The following is a 13,727-nucleotide window of genomic DNA, read 5'->3' as shown; positions in this document are numbered from 1 at the left end:
TGGGGTTTGGTCTCCAGGCCCCTTCTTGTTGCTCTCCTCTGCACAAGCTCCATTCTATCTACATCAGGGGTGTCCAACTCTGGCGCTTCAGATGTTCACAGACTACAATTCCCATCAGTCCCTGCTGGCATGGCCAATTGAAGTCCATGAACATCTGAAGCGCCAGAGTTGGACACCCCGACCTACATCTATATAGATTTATATATAAAGATTTATATATAAGGATATATAAAGATAGATTTATATATAAATCTATATCTTATATATAAATATAAATCTACATATAGATTTATATGTCTATATATATAAACCTATATCTATGTATCTGTAACTTTTTATATATCTATAAATCTAGATTATATATAGATGTGTTTTGTTATTTTGAGACCTCTCAATTAATAATTAATAAATTGATGATTATTATAAAATTATAAAAATTATAAAATAATAATAAATAAATAATAAATAAAATAAACCAAACAAATATAAACTCCTCCCCCCAGTTTTCTCTGCACTGTCTTGTAAATCTGACCCAGGTTTTTTATGACGTCATTTCTACAGACTGAAGAGACAGGGAAATAAAATTCGCCTGACTCCTTTGCCAATTGGGACGCATTCCCACGTGCAAAACGCTTTCCCAGCTTCTCCGTGCCAATATTTTCATACAAAAGGCGGCGGCCGCTCCAAAACTATGTTTATTCCCACAGCTCATCCTGATTGGCCTATCTTATATCTTTCCCGGAGGACGATTGGTTGCGCTTGCCACAGAAATCCTCCCTCTTTCTTCTCATTGGCTCCTTGTGTTTGTTTTTCTCCGCCTCCCCGCTCGGGAACCGCCTAGTGGCGGGCGAACACGCCGCGCGACGCGCTAACGTCCTGCGCCCGGTCACCACGGCAACGGCTCAAGCGGCGCGCGGCGGTTGGACGAGTAGGCCGTCCGTCAACGCGAAACGCGTCTTCCCATTTGTCCAGGCCTTAGTGCAGTGGGCAGGCGCTGGAAGGAAGCCCGTCGGAAGGGCCGGACGGGAACTTCCGGTGCTGATGTGGCCGGAACCCGGTGCAGGAGCCGAGCGGTTGGGCGCCGAGGTGAGTCCCAGGGCGCAGGCGGAAGGCCAACCGGTGAAGCCCCCCCCGCCCGGTTCTGCGCCGTTTCGGAAGACTGGAGAGGGTTGACGGTTGGCCTGAACTGGGGAGTCTTGAGGCGCCTCCTCAAAGGGAGGACTACCTTGCAGGGGTGGCTGCCACCCCCCCAGGTTTGTCCTGCGTGGGGTAGGGGTTGAAATGACCGACCAGGGCCTGGGTTCGAATCCCCACTCTGCCATGCGGGCTTGCTGGGTGGCCTTGGGCTAATCTTAGCCTCACCTACCTCGCAGGGTCGTTGTGGGGGTAATGCAGGGAAGAATGGCGCAAGCTGCTTAGGGTTAAAGGCGGGTATAAGTAAAGAAAATTAATACATATTCCTGGATTTACAATTGATCTCCAGGCTACAGAGAGCAGCTCCCCTGGAGAAAATGGCTGCTTTGGAGGGGAAGGGGGACTCTTATTGCCTTGCACTCCGCTGAGCTCTTTCCCCAAACTGCACCCCCTCTGCCCCCGAATCACCAGGCGTTTCCTGTCCCGCAGTTCGCTTCCCTTTGGGCAGGGTTGCTGCGTGAGGGTTTCGTGGGGAGTGGGAGGATCGTGCATCCTGTCCTGGGCTTCTTGGGGGATAAACATCCATCAAATCCAAAAAGAAGATCAGGACGGCAAACTCTCAATGAAAAGAACAAGCTATCTGATCAATGTCTGCATAACTGACACAAAAAAAGGAAGGAAAATGTACAAGCGATACATATAAATGAACATGTATTCAATAATATAACAAGTATTACAACTATTCCCACCAACATGAACTACAACAGTGTGAGCCAGTACAAACATTGCTCCAGTGGAAGCTTTTTGGGGATTGGAGCCTGGTTTTCAGGTGCCACCAAATTCCTGTTCGCTTTTGCTTTGCACAGGTGCTGCAAACCAGGAAGGTGGTGACTGAAATATTTTGGTGATATGACACCAGATAATCCTGTGGTTAAGAAGAGTTTGGATTTATATCCCCCCTTTCTCTCCTGTAGGAGACTCAAAGGGGCTGACAATCTCCTGGCCCTTCCCCCCTCACAACAAACCCCCTGTGAGGTGGGTCGGGCTGAGAGAGCTCCGAGAAGCTGTGACTAGCCCAAGGTCCCCCAGCTGGCGTGTGTGGGAGTGCACAGGCTAATCTGAATTCCCCAGAGAAGCCTCCACAGCTCAGGCGGCAGAGCTGGGAATCAAACCCGGTTCCTCCAGATTAGATACACGAGCTCTTAACCTCCTACGCCACTGCTAAGAATACCTTTCTTGCTGAGTTTGCTGAAGGTGAGTGTTCCTAAGTCAGCTCTTGTGGGGTTTTGTGGCCCGGCATTTTTGTCCTGCGTCATAGAATCATACAATTGGAAGAGACCCCATGGTGCATCAATTCCACCCCCCCTGCAATGTAGGAACACACAATCAAAGCACTCCTGACAGATGCCCATCCAGCCTCTGTTTAAAAACCTCCAAAGAAGGAGACACCACCACTCTCTGAGGTAGTGCATTCCACTGTCAAACAGCACTGACGGTCAGAAAGTTCTTCCTAATGTTTTGATGGGATCTCTTTTCCTTCCCCTTGCACCCATTACTCCTAGTCCTAGTCTCTAGAACAGCAGGAAACAAGCTTGCTCCCTCTTCGACATGGCATCTCTTCAAATATCTAAACATGGTTATCGTGTCTCTCTCCCCCCACCCCTCCAACTTGCTTTACTGTGTAGGACAGCTTTGCCCATTCACTTTGCAGGAAGACTGTCAGGAGAGAGAGGCAAAATGGTCTCTGTTACAACATACTGCCCGGCTTTCCTGTACTGAAATTACACCCGTGCAGGAAAATCATAGTTTGGCTGGGATGGAAAAACTGACTTTTGTCATCCCAGAAATGGAGCTGTATGTGTGGAACATAAATCCCAATAAATAGATAAAATTCTGCCTTTCCTCCCCCCAAACGTTTTGTAGTTGGTCCGTAAGAATTCCTTCTGGGTGACCAACCAGGGACTCTTCTCTAAAGTAGGACAAGTTTTGTACTTCTGGGCTGGTCCTAAGGACGTGAGTAACTTGCATGAGAAAGCAGGCCTGTGTAAATCGTCGTGAGCTAGTAATTCTGATGGAAGTATTGCCCCCAATTTGGACTGGAAAAAAAATCTCAGCTGCTATCCTATTGGGATTTAGAAATTTTACACAGCTGTGGGTGAGACTTGCTCCTAAAAATCTACTGCTGTTTACAAAATAGAACAAAAACCAAACCTTGTGCTTGTGAGTCAAAGGCTGAAATGTTTCTAGCTATTCCTGCCCCGCTAATTGCAACTGGTAGTCACAGAATGCCGGGATCGCTAAAAGAGGCAGGCAATCGCAAACCCTCCCAGGATGGCTTTTGTCTCGACAATCCTTTAAGGGATCGCCATAAGTCAGCTGTGAGTTGCTGGCAAAAAGAAAAAAAGGGACAGTTGGAGGCTTGACTTTGATAGTACTTGATAAAATTCATATAAAAAGGTATTGTTTATACAGGACTTCAGTTTTCAGGTGCTTCGTATGTGTTGCCGCCATTCTAAGAGCAGTCAGTCTTATCGCTCCTGTCGTAGCAGACAGAGGCAAGCAGAACCAATGTCAGTGAGCATGTTAACAGCAGATTTGAACTGGGTCCCAGAATGCACATGAAGCTGCCTTCTACTAAATCACACCAGTGATCTGTTATGAACAGTATTGCCTGCACAGAATGGCAGGTGCTCTCCAGAGTCTCAGCTGAGATCTTTCACGTTTCTGGCTGCCCTATTCCTTGCAATGGAGGTGCCACAAGTTAAACCTGGGACCTCATGAATGCAAAGTAGAGGCTCTTTTCCCCACCGAGCCACATCCCCTCACTCAAATCGGAAAGCACTTCCTGCTTTGTCGCTCAGTCTCTTAGCTTGTTGGGCGGCACCTTCTGTTATGTCAAGGAAATGTTTGGTCGGAATCAGTAGCCCCAGGAAAAGGGCTGCTTGTCGTGCCTGGCTGCCCCACCCCTGAAGCAGGAAACTCTTTATCAGTTGTTTGATCTTTGTGTGCTGGAGTTCTTGTTAGGCTTAAGGAAAGGTCGAGCAGGTGTTTTTCATGAATGAGGTGACTGGGAACCAAGACAGCCGGGCTTCCGTAGTTAAATTCACACCCACCTACCCGGATCTGGAAATCCTTCATTCCAGAAAATAAGTTTGATTTTTTTTCTTATATTTTAACTTTGTAAAAGAAATTGTACACATTTATGGTATCAAAAGATAAAATATGTAATTATTCAACACTGTGCATATATTTCATGCATTTCTGAGTTTCTAAACTTTCTAGGGGGGAAGAATTAGGACTAATAAAAGGAAACACTTCTTCACGCAACGTGTGATTGGTGTTTGGAATATGCTGCCACAGGAGGTGGTGATGGCCACTAACCTGGATAACTTTAAAAGGGGCTTGGACAGATTTATGGAGGAGAAGTCGATTTATGGCTACCAATCTTGATCCTCTTTGATCTGAGATTGCAAATGCCTTAACAGACCAGGTGCTCGGGAGCAGCAGCAGCAGCCGCAGAAGGCCGTTGCTTTCACCTCCTGCACGTGAGCTCCCAAAGGCACCTGGTGGGCCACTGCGAGTAGCAGAGAGCTGGACTAGATGGACTCTGGTCTGATCCAGCTGGCTTGTCCTTATGTTCTTTCTTATGTTCTTATGTTCTATGTCGTCTGTTGGCCTTTGCAACTTCTGCAAAACTCCCCAGACGTTTGCATTTAATTCCTTATGCCCACCGGCAATAAATCAAAACCACGATGGGGAAAGTCATGATGTGGAAAGAGTTAACTGTTTATATTGAAGGGTTTCTTTGGGGTGAGACCCTGGAACCGGCTTTGGTTCTGCAGCGTCTCAGCTTCCCCTCCCTTCTTGTTCCCCTCCCTCCTCGTTTTCCCTCCACAGTTGATTGGAAATGTGGAAAAATGCAGATGACGGTCCCTGCACCTGTTTCTTCCGGGGGTTTGGGAAGCCTCTGCCCCCTTGATGCAGAGTGAAGGCAGCTTTGGGGAAGAAGTCTTCAGAAATTGAGTTCCCAGAACAGTTTTTGTAGCCTTTCCTGCTCAGGTACATTAACTTATTTGTCTGCAGCATCAGCCCAAGAAGGAAACAGAAGAGCCAGATTTCTTTCAGTGTACAAACTAGTGTTTCTGCCCAGGTCCCTCCTCTTGCTGTCTGTTATGCCACAGTGTGGCCTTGCACTCCGCTAAGTGTACAGTGGAGATGGTCAGGGTTCTCTTGAGGGAGGGGGGGGCTCTTAGGGGCCACTCTGAGTCATTTTGTTGGCTTTTGCCAGGGCAGCATGCCAAAGTTTGTCCCCCGTGCAGCGGCTGCCGTTACTGCCTGTTTCATTGATCATGATCCAAGATCAGCCAAAATATGGGGCCCAGCTAAATGCAAACAAAGCACGTAAAACCAAAAACTGTTGCCTCGACGAAGTGCTAATTTTAGTGCTGCAAGGCAGTTTATCGAAGGGTTGAAGCGTCTGCTGCCTCGTTGTCAAACCTTGGATCTGGAAATCATGGAAACTGTAGATTTGTTCTAAAGCCTTTATTTTAGAGCGCAGGTAACATCGTAAAGAGGAATGTGGCGATTCCTGTGCAAACCCACTACCTATATCCCTGTGTCCGGGATACCCTGGGGCACCGCGGGGAAGACACCGGACTTTTGCCCCACATCAGAGGATGGTAAACTGCCTCCCCCTGCCCTACCTGCCATTTGGCACTGACAGGCTCAGTCCTGACACTCGTCAGCTGAGCCAAAGCACAAAATCTGACCCCTTTAAGAGTCATTTCATTAAGACAACCTGCAGGGTTAGGTGATACTAAAATGTTTTATCAGATCTGCTTGGAAACTCAAATAAAACAGGTGAAGGAACAAGTATTCTTATACCGTGAGCATTGTTATGTTCAGTTGTTGATCTGGCAAAAACACAAACGGTGGGAATAAGGAATACCCTAGATGTTTGCCTTGCAACAGAGCGATCATGTTCACAGGTCTCCCCCGCTGCCTGTGTGATTGATAACCTCTAACCCACCCACCCCTTCTGCATTTGCTGTCGTTCATTTGCAGGCTCAAGATGCTGAGCCGTTTGTCAGGATTGGCCAACACTGTCCTCCAAGAGCTGTCGGGGGATGGCGAGAACGCGGAGATCGGAGCTTTGCCGGCTGTAAGTACCTTTTCCTCTCTGCCTGCTGATCTAGTACATGTTTATTCTCCGTTTCCCTCAAGGAATTGAGGGCAGTCTAGTGCTTGGTTCTCCCCTCCATGTTTTGTGCTCCACACAGCCCTGTGAAATAGGTTAGGCCAAGCGTGTGTGGCTAACCCAGACCTGGGCATTATACGGCCCGCGGGCCACATCCGGCCCGCCGGATGACCCTGACTGGCCCCCCTGCCGTGCTGGGGAGCGAGGCGCCTTTGAAAGTCCCGCAGAAGCCGGTTGCCTTGGCTGCTGGCTTCTGCGGGGCTTTCAAAAGTGCCTCGCCCCCCTGCCTTTTGGCCCGGCCCTCCACAATATTTTCTGTTTCTTATGCGGCCCCATGGAAAAAATTTGCCCACCCCTGGGCTAACCCAAGGTCAACCAGTGAACTTCACGGTGGAGTGAGGCTTGGAGTCATACCATACTTTCCACAGGCGGAAGGACCTCTGCCCCCAGAGTGTGACTTTTTTGCCCTCCTGCTCTTGTGGCAGCCCAAAGTTATGCTTCTGGGTTGTCTGTTGTCTGTCCCCCGGTTGTCTGTCCCCTGGAAACAAGATTTCAAGGGGCGTTTGGAGCTGCCAAAGAAGGAAGGGAAGTCAGAGTTGTTGTCCATGGACGGAAATATTTGCTTTTGGGAAAATGCTGTTATGGACCCAGTCCTGATACTGTGGCCACTACATCCCATTGGGTGTGCTCCCAGAGCTGTAGCAACAGAGACCGCATTACCCCATATGCCCCTACTCGGCCTCTGCGTTCAGCAGAGGCCAATTTGCTGGCGGTTCCTGGCCCCTCAATGATGTGGCTGGCCTCCACACGGGCCAGGACCTTTACAGCCCTGGCCCCAGCCTGGTGGAACACTCTTCCTCCAGCTGTCCGGGCCCTGCGGGACCTTGGTGAGTTCTGCAGGGCCTGTAAGACTGAGTTGTTCCGCTGGGCCTTTGGAGTGTCCAGTTGCTGAAATGTCTGATTTACCATCTTATGCTACCCTCTTAGAGGGGAGTCCGGCCGTTCCCTCTTCTTAGGGAGGCCTCTAAATAAATTGGGTTTTGGGATGCCTGATATCTTTGTACTGACCGCTGCTTTTAATGGATTTTATTGGTTTTAGTAATTGCACTGATTGTAATGGTAAATTGTACACATGTGGATATTGTTGTGCACCGCCCAGAGCCCTTCGGGGATGGGGCAGTCTACAAATCCAAACAATAAACAAACAAACAAACAAACAAACATCTGGTCGCTTGCCCCGTTTCAGTATCGGTTCAGTTGAGTTTGGAGGCTAGACGTGGGGTAGAGGAGGTCCCTTGACTGCTAACATTCAGAGAACTGAGAAGCAGCATCCACAGTTGTCTCAGAAGGCCAAAAAAGAAAGCCGGCACAGATCCCAGAGATCGGGCTGTTTTGGGCTTTGGTAGCTTAGCCCTGTGAGGCAAGATGCCATCCTCCTCTCTCTCCAGCCTGGTATCAGGGCAGCCCCATATGCTGTGCTTTTCCACGGGCCATCTTCAGTGTAGCTGATCTCCAGCCCCAGCAGTAACTTCGCCATTTAGTCAGCCTGTAGCTGAGCGTGCGAATTGAGTCCGCCGAGAAATAACTGCAGTTGAAGCGATATGGAAGTTTGTTTATGGTAGTCCAGCCATTCTCAACCAGGGTTCCGTGGTACCCTGGGGTGCCGTGAGCATGTTCCAGGGGTACTGTGGCAACACTACTGCCCCCCCTCATTTTTATTTATTTATTTATCAAATTTATAAACCATCCACCCCCGAAGGGCTCTGGGCGGTGTACACTGGGCCAAACATACAATGGCCAAACCAACAATACGCCAACTAAAATAAATTAGAGCAAGTTAAAACAATTTACAAAATTCATAAAACTAGTGGTGTCTCCCACCGGCGCCAGCAAGGACATGGAGCTGGCCCATAGGGCCTGCCGCAAGGTCAGCAGCACCCCCCCCCCCTGCTTCCCTTCACCCTGGGAGGGGGAGGTGGGGGTGTGGCAAGCAGGGGCAATGGGAAGGGAAGGTGGGTGGTGGGTGGCAGGGGTACCGTGAGATATGAAGAGTGAGGTCAAGGGTACCCTGACCTCAAAAAGGTTGGGAAACACTGTGGTAGTCAGTCTGCAATGGCTGGGTCACACCTGTAGCCTGTCACTGGTTGCTACTTTTTTTTTTTTTCTTTCTTTTTTTTTTACTAAATACTAAAATATATACATGGTCCTTCTGTAACTATAGGACATTCCTTCAGCTAAGTTAACTCACTTAAACGTCATCGGATACTGACAGAAGCTAGCAAAATTACTGCTGGCTATATGTGGTCATAATACATAGACATTGGATTTGAGGTAATTCATCTAGACTTACGTCTATTATTGTTAGCAGAAATTTTGCTACATTCTCACACACTGTGGGATCCATGTTGTTCAAAAGCATAGGTATCTTAAGAGCATCAGTTAGATTGTTATACAGAAATGGGATAAGTGCAGAATTGTGACATTCTGATTTTTGCCAAATAACCTTACACAATGAAAGAGGAATTTTATGATCGAGGTGTCTCCACCTGACCCGCATATTGCATGGACATAGCCTCCTCTGTTTATCAATTTGTTGATATCTGCCATAGAGCAGCATAGAAGGCATTAAGATTGAATCTGGCCAGTGTTAAAGCTAACTTCTTAATTTAGGGTTGGTGATCCACTGTAAATAATTGGCCATGTGTCCCTTGTTCAATTGGAATAATAAGCAGGGTCAGGGGGGAACACATTTTTCCTACGCAGCTGTTATCATATCCCGATACTCTTGTTCTAATAGCTTAGTTTTCAAGCAGCTATAATAGCTTCCTGATAGGAAAAGAAGGGACTAACGACTCTAATGAAAAGCCAAAAGGTGTTGATGTTTTCCCTCAACTAGTTTCAGCTACACCTAGAATTTGCATAGTCGGGAGAAAGCATGAAGGGTGCTGTAACAAACTGGAGTGATCCCTGCAGATAGTTGGATCACGGTTAGCCAGTATCTGACAGTTCATCAGCTCAAACCGTAAAATAAGTGGCATATGATATTTTGCCGAGAGTTCTAAACATAGGAGCTGCATATGAAAGCACAATTTGGTAAGCCCATAATTTTGTGTGGAAGAAACGGGACTGGGCTGTGTTTATATTTTTGTTTATAGCTCCGATCCAAATAGGTGCTCCATAGAGGAGCTGAGAGCCGCATTTAGCATTGGAACACACCTTCAATCGCGGATGAGGTATATATACTGGTGGCCCACAGTGAAAAGCAGCTGAATTGCTAGGGCACTGTTGTTAGCTGCAGCTGAGTGCTAATTTCCTATGTACTGCCCAATTAAGGTTGCTAGTAAGAGTTATGCCCAAATATTTGAACTGGTTAACTTGTTCTATGGGTCTGTTATTGATGGTCCATGTATGACTAGGGGGTCTTCTAGCAAAGACCATTATTTTGGTTTTTTCATAGTTAATTACCAGTTCGTTCCTCTTACAATATTCAGCACAGCAATTTAAGAGACGAGTGAGACCACTGGTTGCTACTAAGAAGAAGTGATCACGCAACTTTGAAGCAGGGGGTGTGTCACGGTGTCCGTTCACGGACCCCTCAGGAACCCGATCCTGGTGATGGAGCCCGGCTTCCGGGCAGGGGGTGGCAGGACCGTGTGTTTGTTTCACGGAGTTCCCCTTTTCTCTCCCAGCCGGGGCCAGAGTTGGAACCCAGCCAGCAGAATGGCGAGGAGACTGCGGAGGATGTGTTGGAACGGCTCGCCCACATGGAGAAGCTGGTGGTGCAGCTGAAAGGTCTGGTGCGGGAAAAGGATGCTGAGCTCCAGCAGAAGAATGCTGTGCTCCAGGTACCTCTCCTTCGTGCCCGAGGCTCGGGGGCTGCTGCCGGTCCCATCCCTGGGATGTCTGTGTGTGCCCTCCACTGTATTCATAAAGCCAGGAAGGGCCCAGAAGGCTATCGAGTCTGCCACCTTCCCTTCAGCTGGATCTCAGCCAGCATTAGCCCTTCTGGGATTTATCCAGCAGCAGCATGTTTCAACAGCACACATTAAGTAGCTCCAGATGACTCGGACAAGTGAGCCCAGCCGTACCCTGTGGGGGAAGACCAGAAAGCAGGGTCCTTCGGAAGTTTGCCTTAGATTCTTCCTGGTCCTGAACAGGATGGTCAGTTAGAGCAGGGGTCTGCAACCTGAGGCTCTCCAGATGTTCATGGACTACAAATCCATCAGCCCCTGCCATCATGGCCATCTTTGTAGTCCACCATTATGAGGCTGTCACTTAGGAATCTGTCTCCTCTGCCCCGGAAAGTCTATTTTCTCTTCTCCTCCCCCAATAGCAAGAAACCTAGTGATAACCTCACAACTCCTTATTTGGTTGTTGTGCACACACAACTTGTCTTGGTTGCCCTGTACAGAAAACTGCCTGGTGTCCGTCTTTCCCACGAGGTATCTGCTGCCTCCTGTGCCAGACTTCTGGGGGCCATTCATTGTGTCCTTTTACCTGAACCCAGCAGTGGCGTAGTGGTTAAGAGCAGGTGCATTCTAATCTGGAGGAACCGGGTTTGATTCCCAGCTCTGCCACTTGAGCTGTGGGGGCTTATCTGGGGAATTCAGATTAGCCTGTGCACTCCCACACACGCCAGCTGGGTGACCTTGGGCTAGTCACAGCTTCTCGGAGCTCTCTCAGCCCCACCTACCTCACAGGGTGTTTGTTGTGAGGGGGGGAGGGCAAGGAGATTGTCAGCCCCTTTGAGTCTCCTGCAGGAGAGAAAGGGGGGATATAAATCCAAACTCTTCGTCCTCCTCCTCCTCCTCTTCTTCTTCTTTATCTTCTTTTTTTTCTTCTTCTTCTCCTTCTCCTTCTTCTTCTTCTTCATTTATACCCCACCAAGGGAGCAGCATTGACGTAGGAGGTTAAGAGCTCGTGTATCTAATCTGGAGGAACCGGGTTTGATTCCCTGCTCTGCCACTTGAGCTGCGGATGCTTATCTGGGGAATTCAGATTAGCCTGTGCACTCCCACACATGCTAGCTGGGTGACCTTGGGCTAGTCACAGCTCTACGCAGCTCTCTCAGCCCCACCTACCACACAGGGTTTTTGTCGTAAGGAGGGAAGGGAAAGGAGATTGTAAGCCCCTTTGAGTCTCCTGCAGGAGAGAAAGGGGGATATACATTCAAAACTCTTCTTCTCTTCTTCTCTCTCTCTCTGCTCTTCCCAGGAGATAAATCCTTCCAACGTCCTCCCTTCTGTAGATAGTCTGGGAGGCTGCAGTTCCCCTCAAAGCGGCTGCGTTGTGTTCTTTCCCGACGTGCTGTTATGCTTCAGGCTTATCTTCTCTTTGAAATTTCTCCTCTAGGAGGAGAGGCAGACCGCAGACGCCAAGCTGGCCAAGTTGAAACTGCAGGCCAAAGCCAAAGTGGCATCCCTGAACAAGCGCATCGAGGAGCTCACCGAGCAGGTAAAGGGCCTGCCAGAGGAGCCATTACCCCCTTGCAAGGTGAGTTAGCGGCAGTACCCTAAACCGCTCTGGCTTTGCCCCCGGGCCTGCCTTAATTCTCCCCCGTGACCCCGTTTAGCTTTGGGGGCAGGACCAGCTGCAGTCTATGCTTGCAGAGTTCAGTTCATGTCAAGAGAAAGCTGAGCTCTTCAGGCAAGATCCACCAAGGACAGACTTCTCCTTTCTGCGTAAACGTTCGCCACATGTTAAGCCACGGTGGAAGCCAGTGAGTTTCCACCTGCAGAACTGCTGAATCCTCCTCCTGGCTGCAGGAAGAAGAAGAAGAAGAGTTTGGATCTATATCCCCCCTTTCTCTCCTGTAGGAGACTCAAAGGGGCTGACAATCTCCTTGCCCTTCCCCCCTCACAACAAAGCTCCCTCCAAAGGTCCTGGCAAAGAGGCCTTGCGGTGCACCCTAAAGGTCTCTGAAGTGATAGTCACCTCTCCAGGGAGCCCATTCCACACAGCCAGAGCTCCAGTCTCTGGTCGGTGCCAGACAGGCCGCCTTCAGTGGTCGGATAGCCAACAGGTGGCTGCCTGGTGACAGTAGTTGGTGCACAGGGCCATAGCGGAGGAGACAGTCCTTCAAATGTGTGGGTTCCAGCTTGTGATGGGCTTTCAAAATCATAACCAGCCCCTTGAACTGATCTCGGAAACAGCCAATGAATGGGGAATGTTCGTTCCCGCAGGCTGCTGCGTTGTGGACCAGTTTCCTGGTTGTCTTCAAGCCCCAAGTAGAGCATGTAGCAGTAATCCATCCATCCATCCTTCCATCCTTCCATCCTTCCATCCTTCCATCCTTCCTTCCACCCATCCACCCACCCACCCATCCATCCATCCATCCATCCATCCTCTATCCATCCATCCATCCTCCATCCATCCATCCATCCATCCATCCTCTATCCATCCATCCATCCATCCATCCATCCATCCTCTATCCATCCATCCTCTATCCATCCATCCTCTATCCATCCATCCATCCATCCATCCATCCTCCAAATCCGTCATCGTCAAATCCATCCTCTAATCCGTCAATAAATCCATCCGTCAAATCCATCCAAATCGATCCATCCAAATCCATCCATCCATCCGTCAAATCCATCCAAATCGTCGAAATCAAATCCGTCAAATCGATCCATCGATCCATTAAATCCGTCGATCAAATCCGATCCATCCGTCCGTCAAATCCCGATCTGATCGTCGTCGACAAGTCCGTCAGCTTCCATCCGTTCCATTCCGTCCATCCATCCGTCAAATCCGTCCGTCCGTCCGTCCGTCCGTCTATCCGTCCATTGTCCTCTGTCCGTCCTCCGTCCTGTCCGTCCGTCCATCCGTCCGTCCGTCAAATCCCGTCCGTCCTTCCGTCCATCCGTCCGTCGTCCGTCCGTCCGTCCGTCCGTCCGTCCGTCCGTCCTTCGTTTGGTTCCCATAGGCCGCCACTCCCCAGAGGGATCGGGTCGAGTGGACAACAGAATGAAAGGGAACAATGGAATCGGACCATGGATGCAATAAGAGTAGAGGAAACAGTGACAATGGCGGATGTGCAACAAAACGACTACACCTGGTTCCATGAGTCCAAGATGGAAATATGGGATTAATACAATTAACCCGGCTGGTCAGATAGAAAGGCCTGGGGGAATAGTTCTGTTTTGCAGGTCCTGCGGAAACTTTGCAAATCTCACAGGGCCCTGATCTCCCTTGGGCAGTGGTGGCAAACCTATGGCACGGGTGCCAGAGGTGGCACTCGGAGCTCTTTCTGTGGGCACGCATGCACAGAGTTCGTCATGTGGGGGGCGGAAAATCATCCCCACCCCCACACACACACATCTAGGCTGGCCTGGGCACGATCCTTTACCTGGGAGTAAGCTTGGTTGCTGGCAATGGGGCTTGCTACTGAGTAAAC

The 13,727-nt window shown here is 49.3% G+C and overlaps 2 protein-coding genes across 2 annotated transcripts in view; one reads left to right on the top strand and one right to left on the bottom strand.

The window, feature by feature from the left end:
* The window catches only part of NME6 (NME/NM23 nucleoside diphosphate kinase 6), a 581,226-nt gene that overhangs the window by 196,710 nt on the left and 370,789 nt on the right, over positions 1-13,727 (bottom strand). The window lies entirely within an intron of this gene.
* Positions 1,043-13,727, top strand: part of GOLGB1 (golgin B1) — a 39,614-nt gene continuing 26,929 nt past the window's right edge. Inside the window, exons 1-5 of the mRNA XM_048500142.1 lie at positions 1,043-1,086; positions 5,032-5,193; positions 6,199-6,295; positions 10,021-10,176; positions 11,684-11,824. Coding sequence (XP_048356099.1) covers positions 6,206-6,295; positions 10,021-10,176; positions 11,684-11,824 — 387 coding nt within the window. The 5' untranslated portion in view covers positions 1,043-1,086; positions 5,032-5,193; positions 6,199-6,205. The remainder of the gene's footprint in view (positions 1,087-5,031; positions 5,194-6,198; positions 6,296-10,020; positions 10,177-11,683; positions 11,825-13,727) is intronic.

Source organism: Sphaerodactylus townsendi, linkage group LG06 (assembly GCF_021028975.2).
Source record: "Sphaerodactylus townsendi isolate TG3544 linkage group LG06, MPM_Stown_v2.3, whole genome shotgun sequence".
NCBI classification, from domain to species: Eukaryota; Metazoa; Chordata; class Lepidosauria; order Squamata; family Sphaerodactylidae; genus Sphaerodactylus; species Sphaerodactylus townsendi.
The sequence above is the reverse complement of the archived record's forward strand: the minus strand, read 5'-3'. Positions and strand labels throughout refer to the sequence as shown.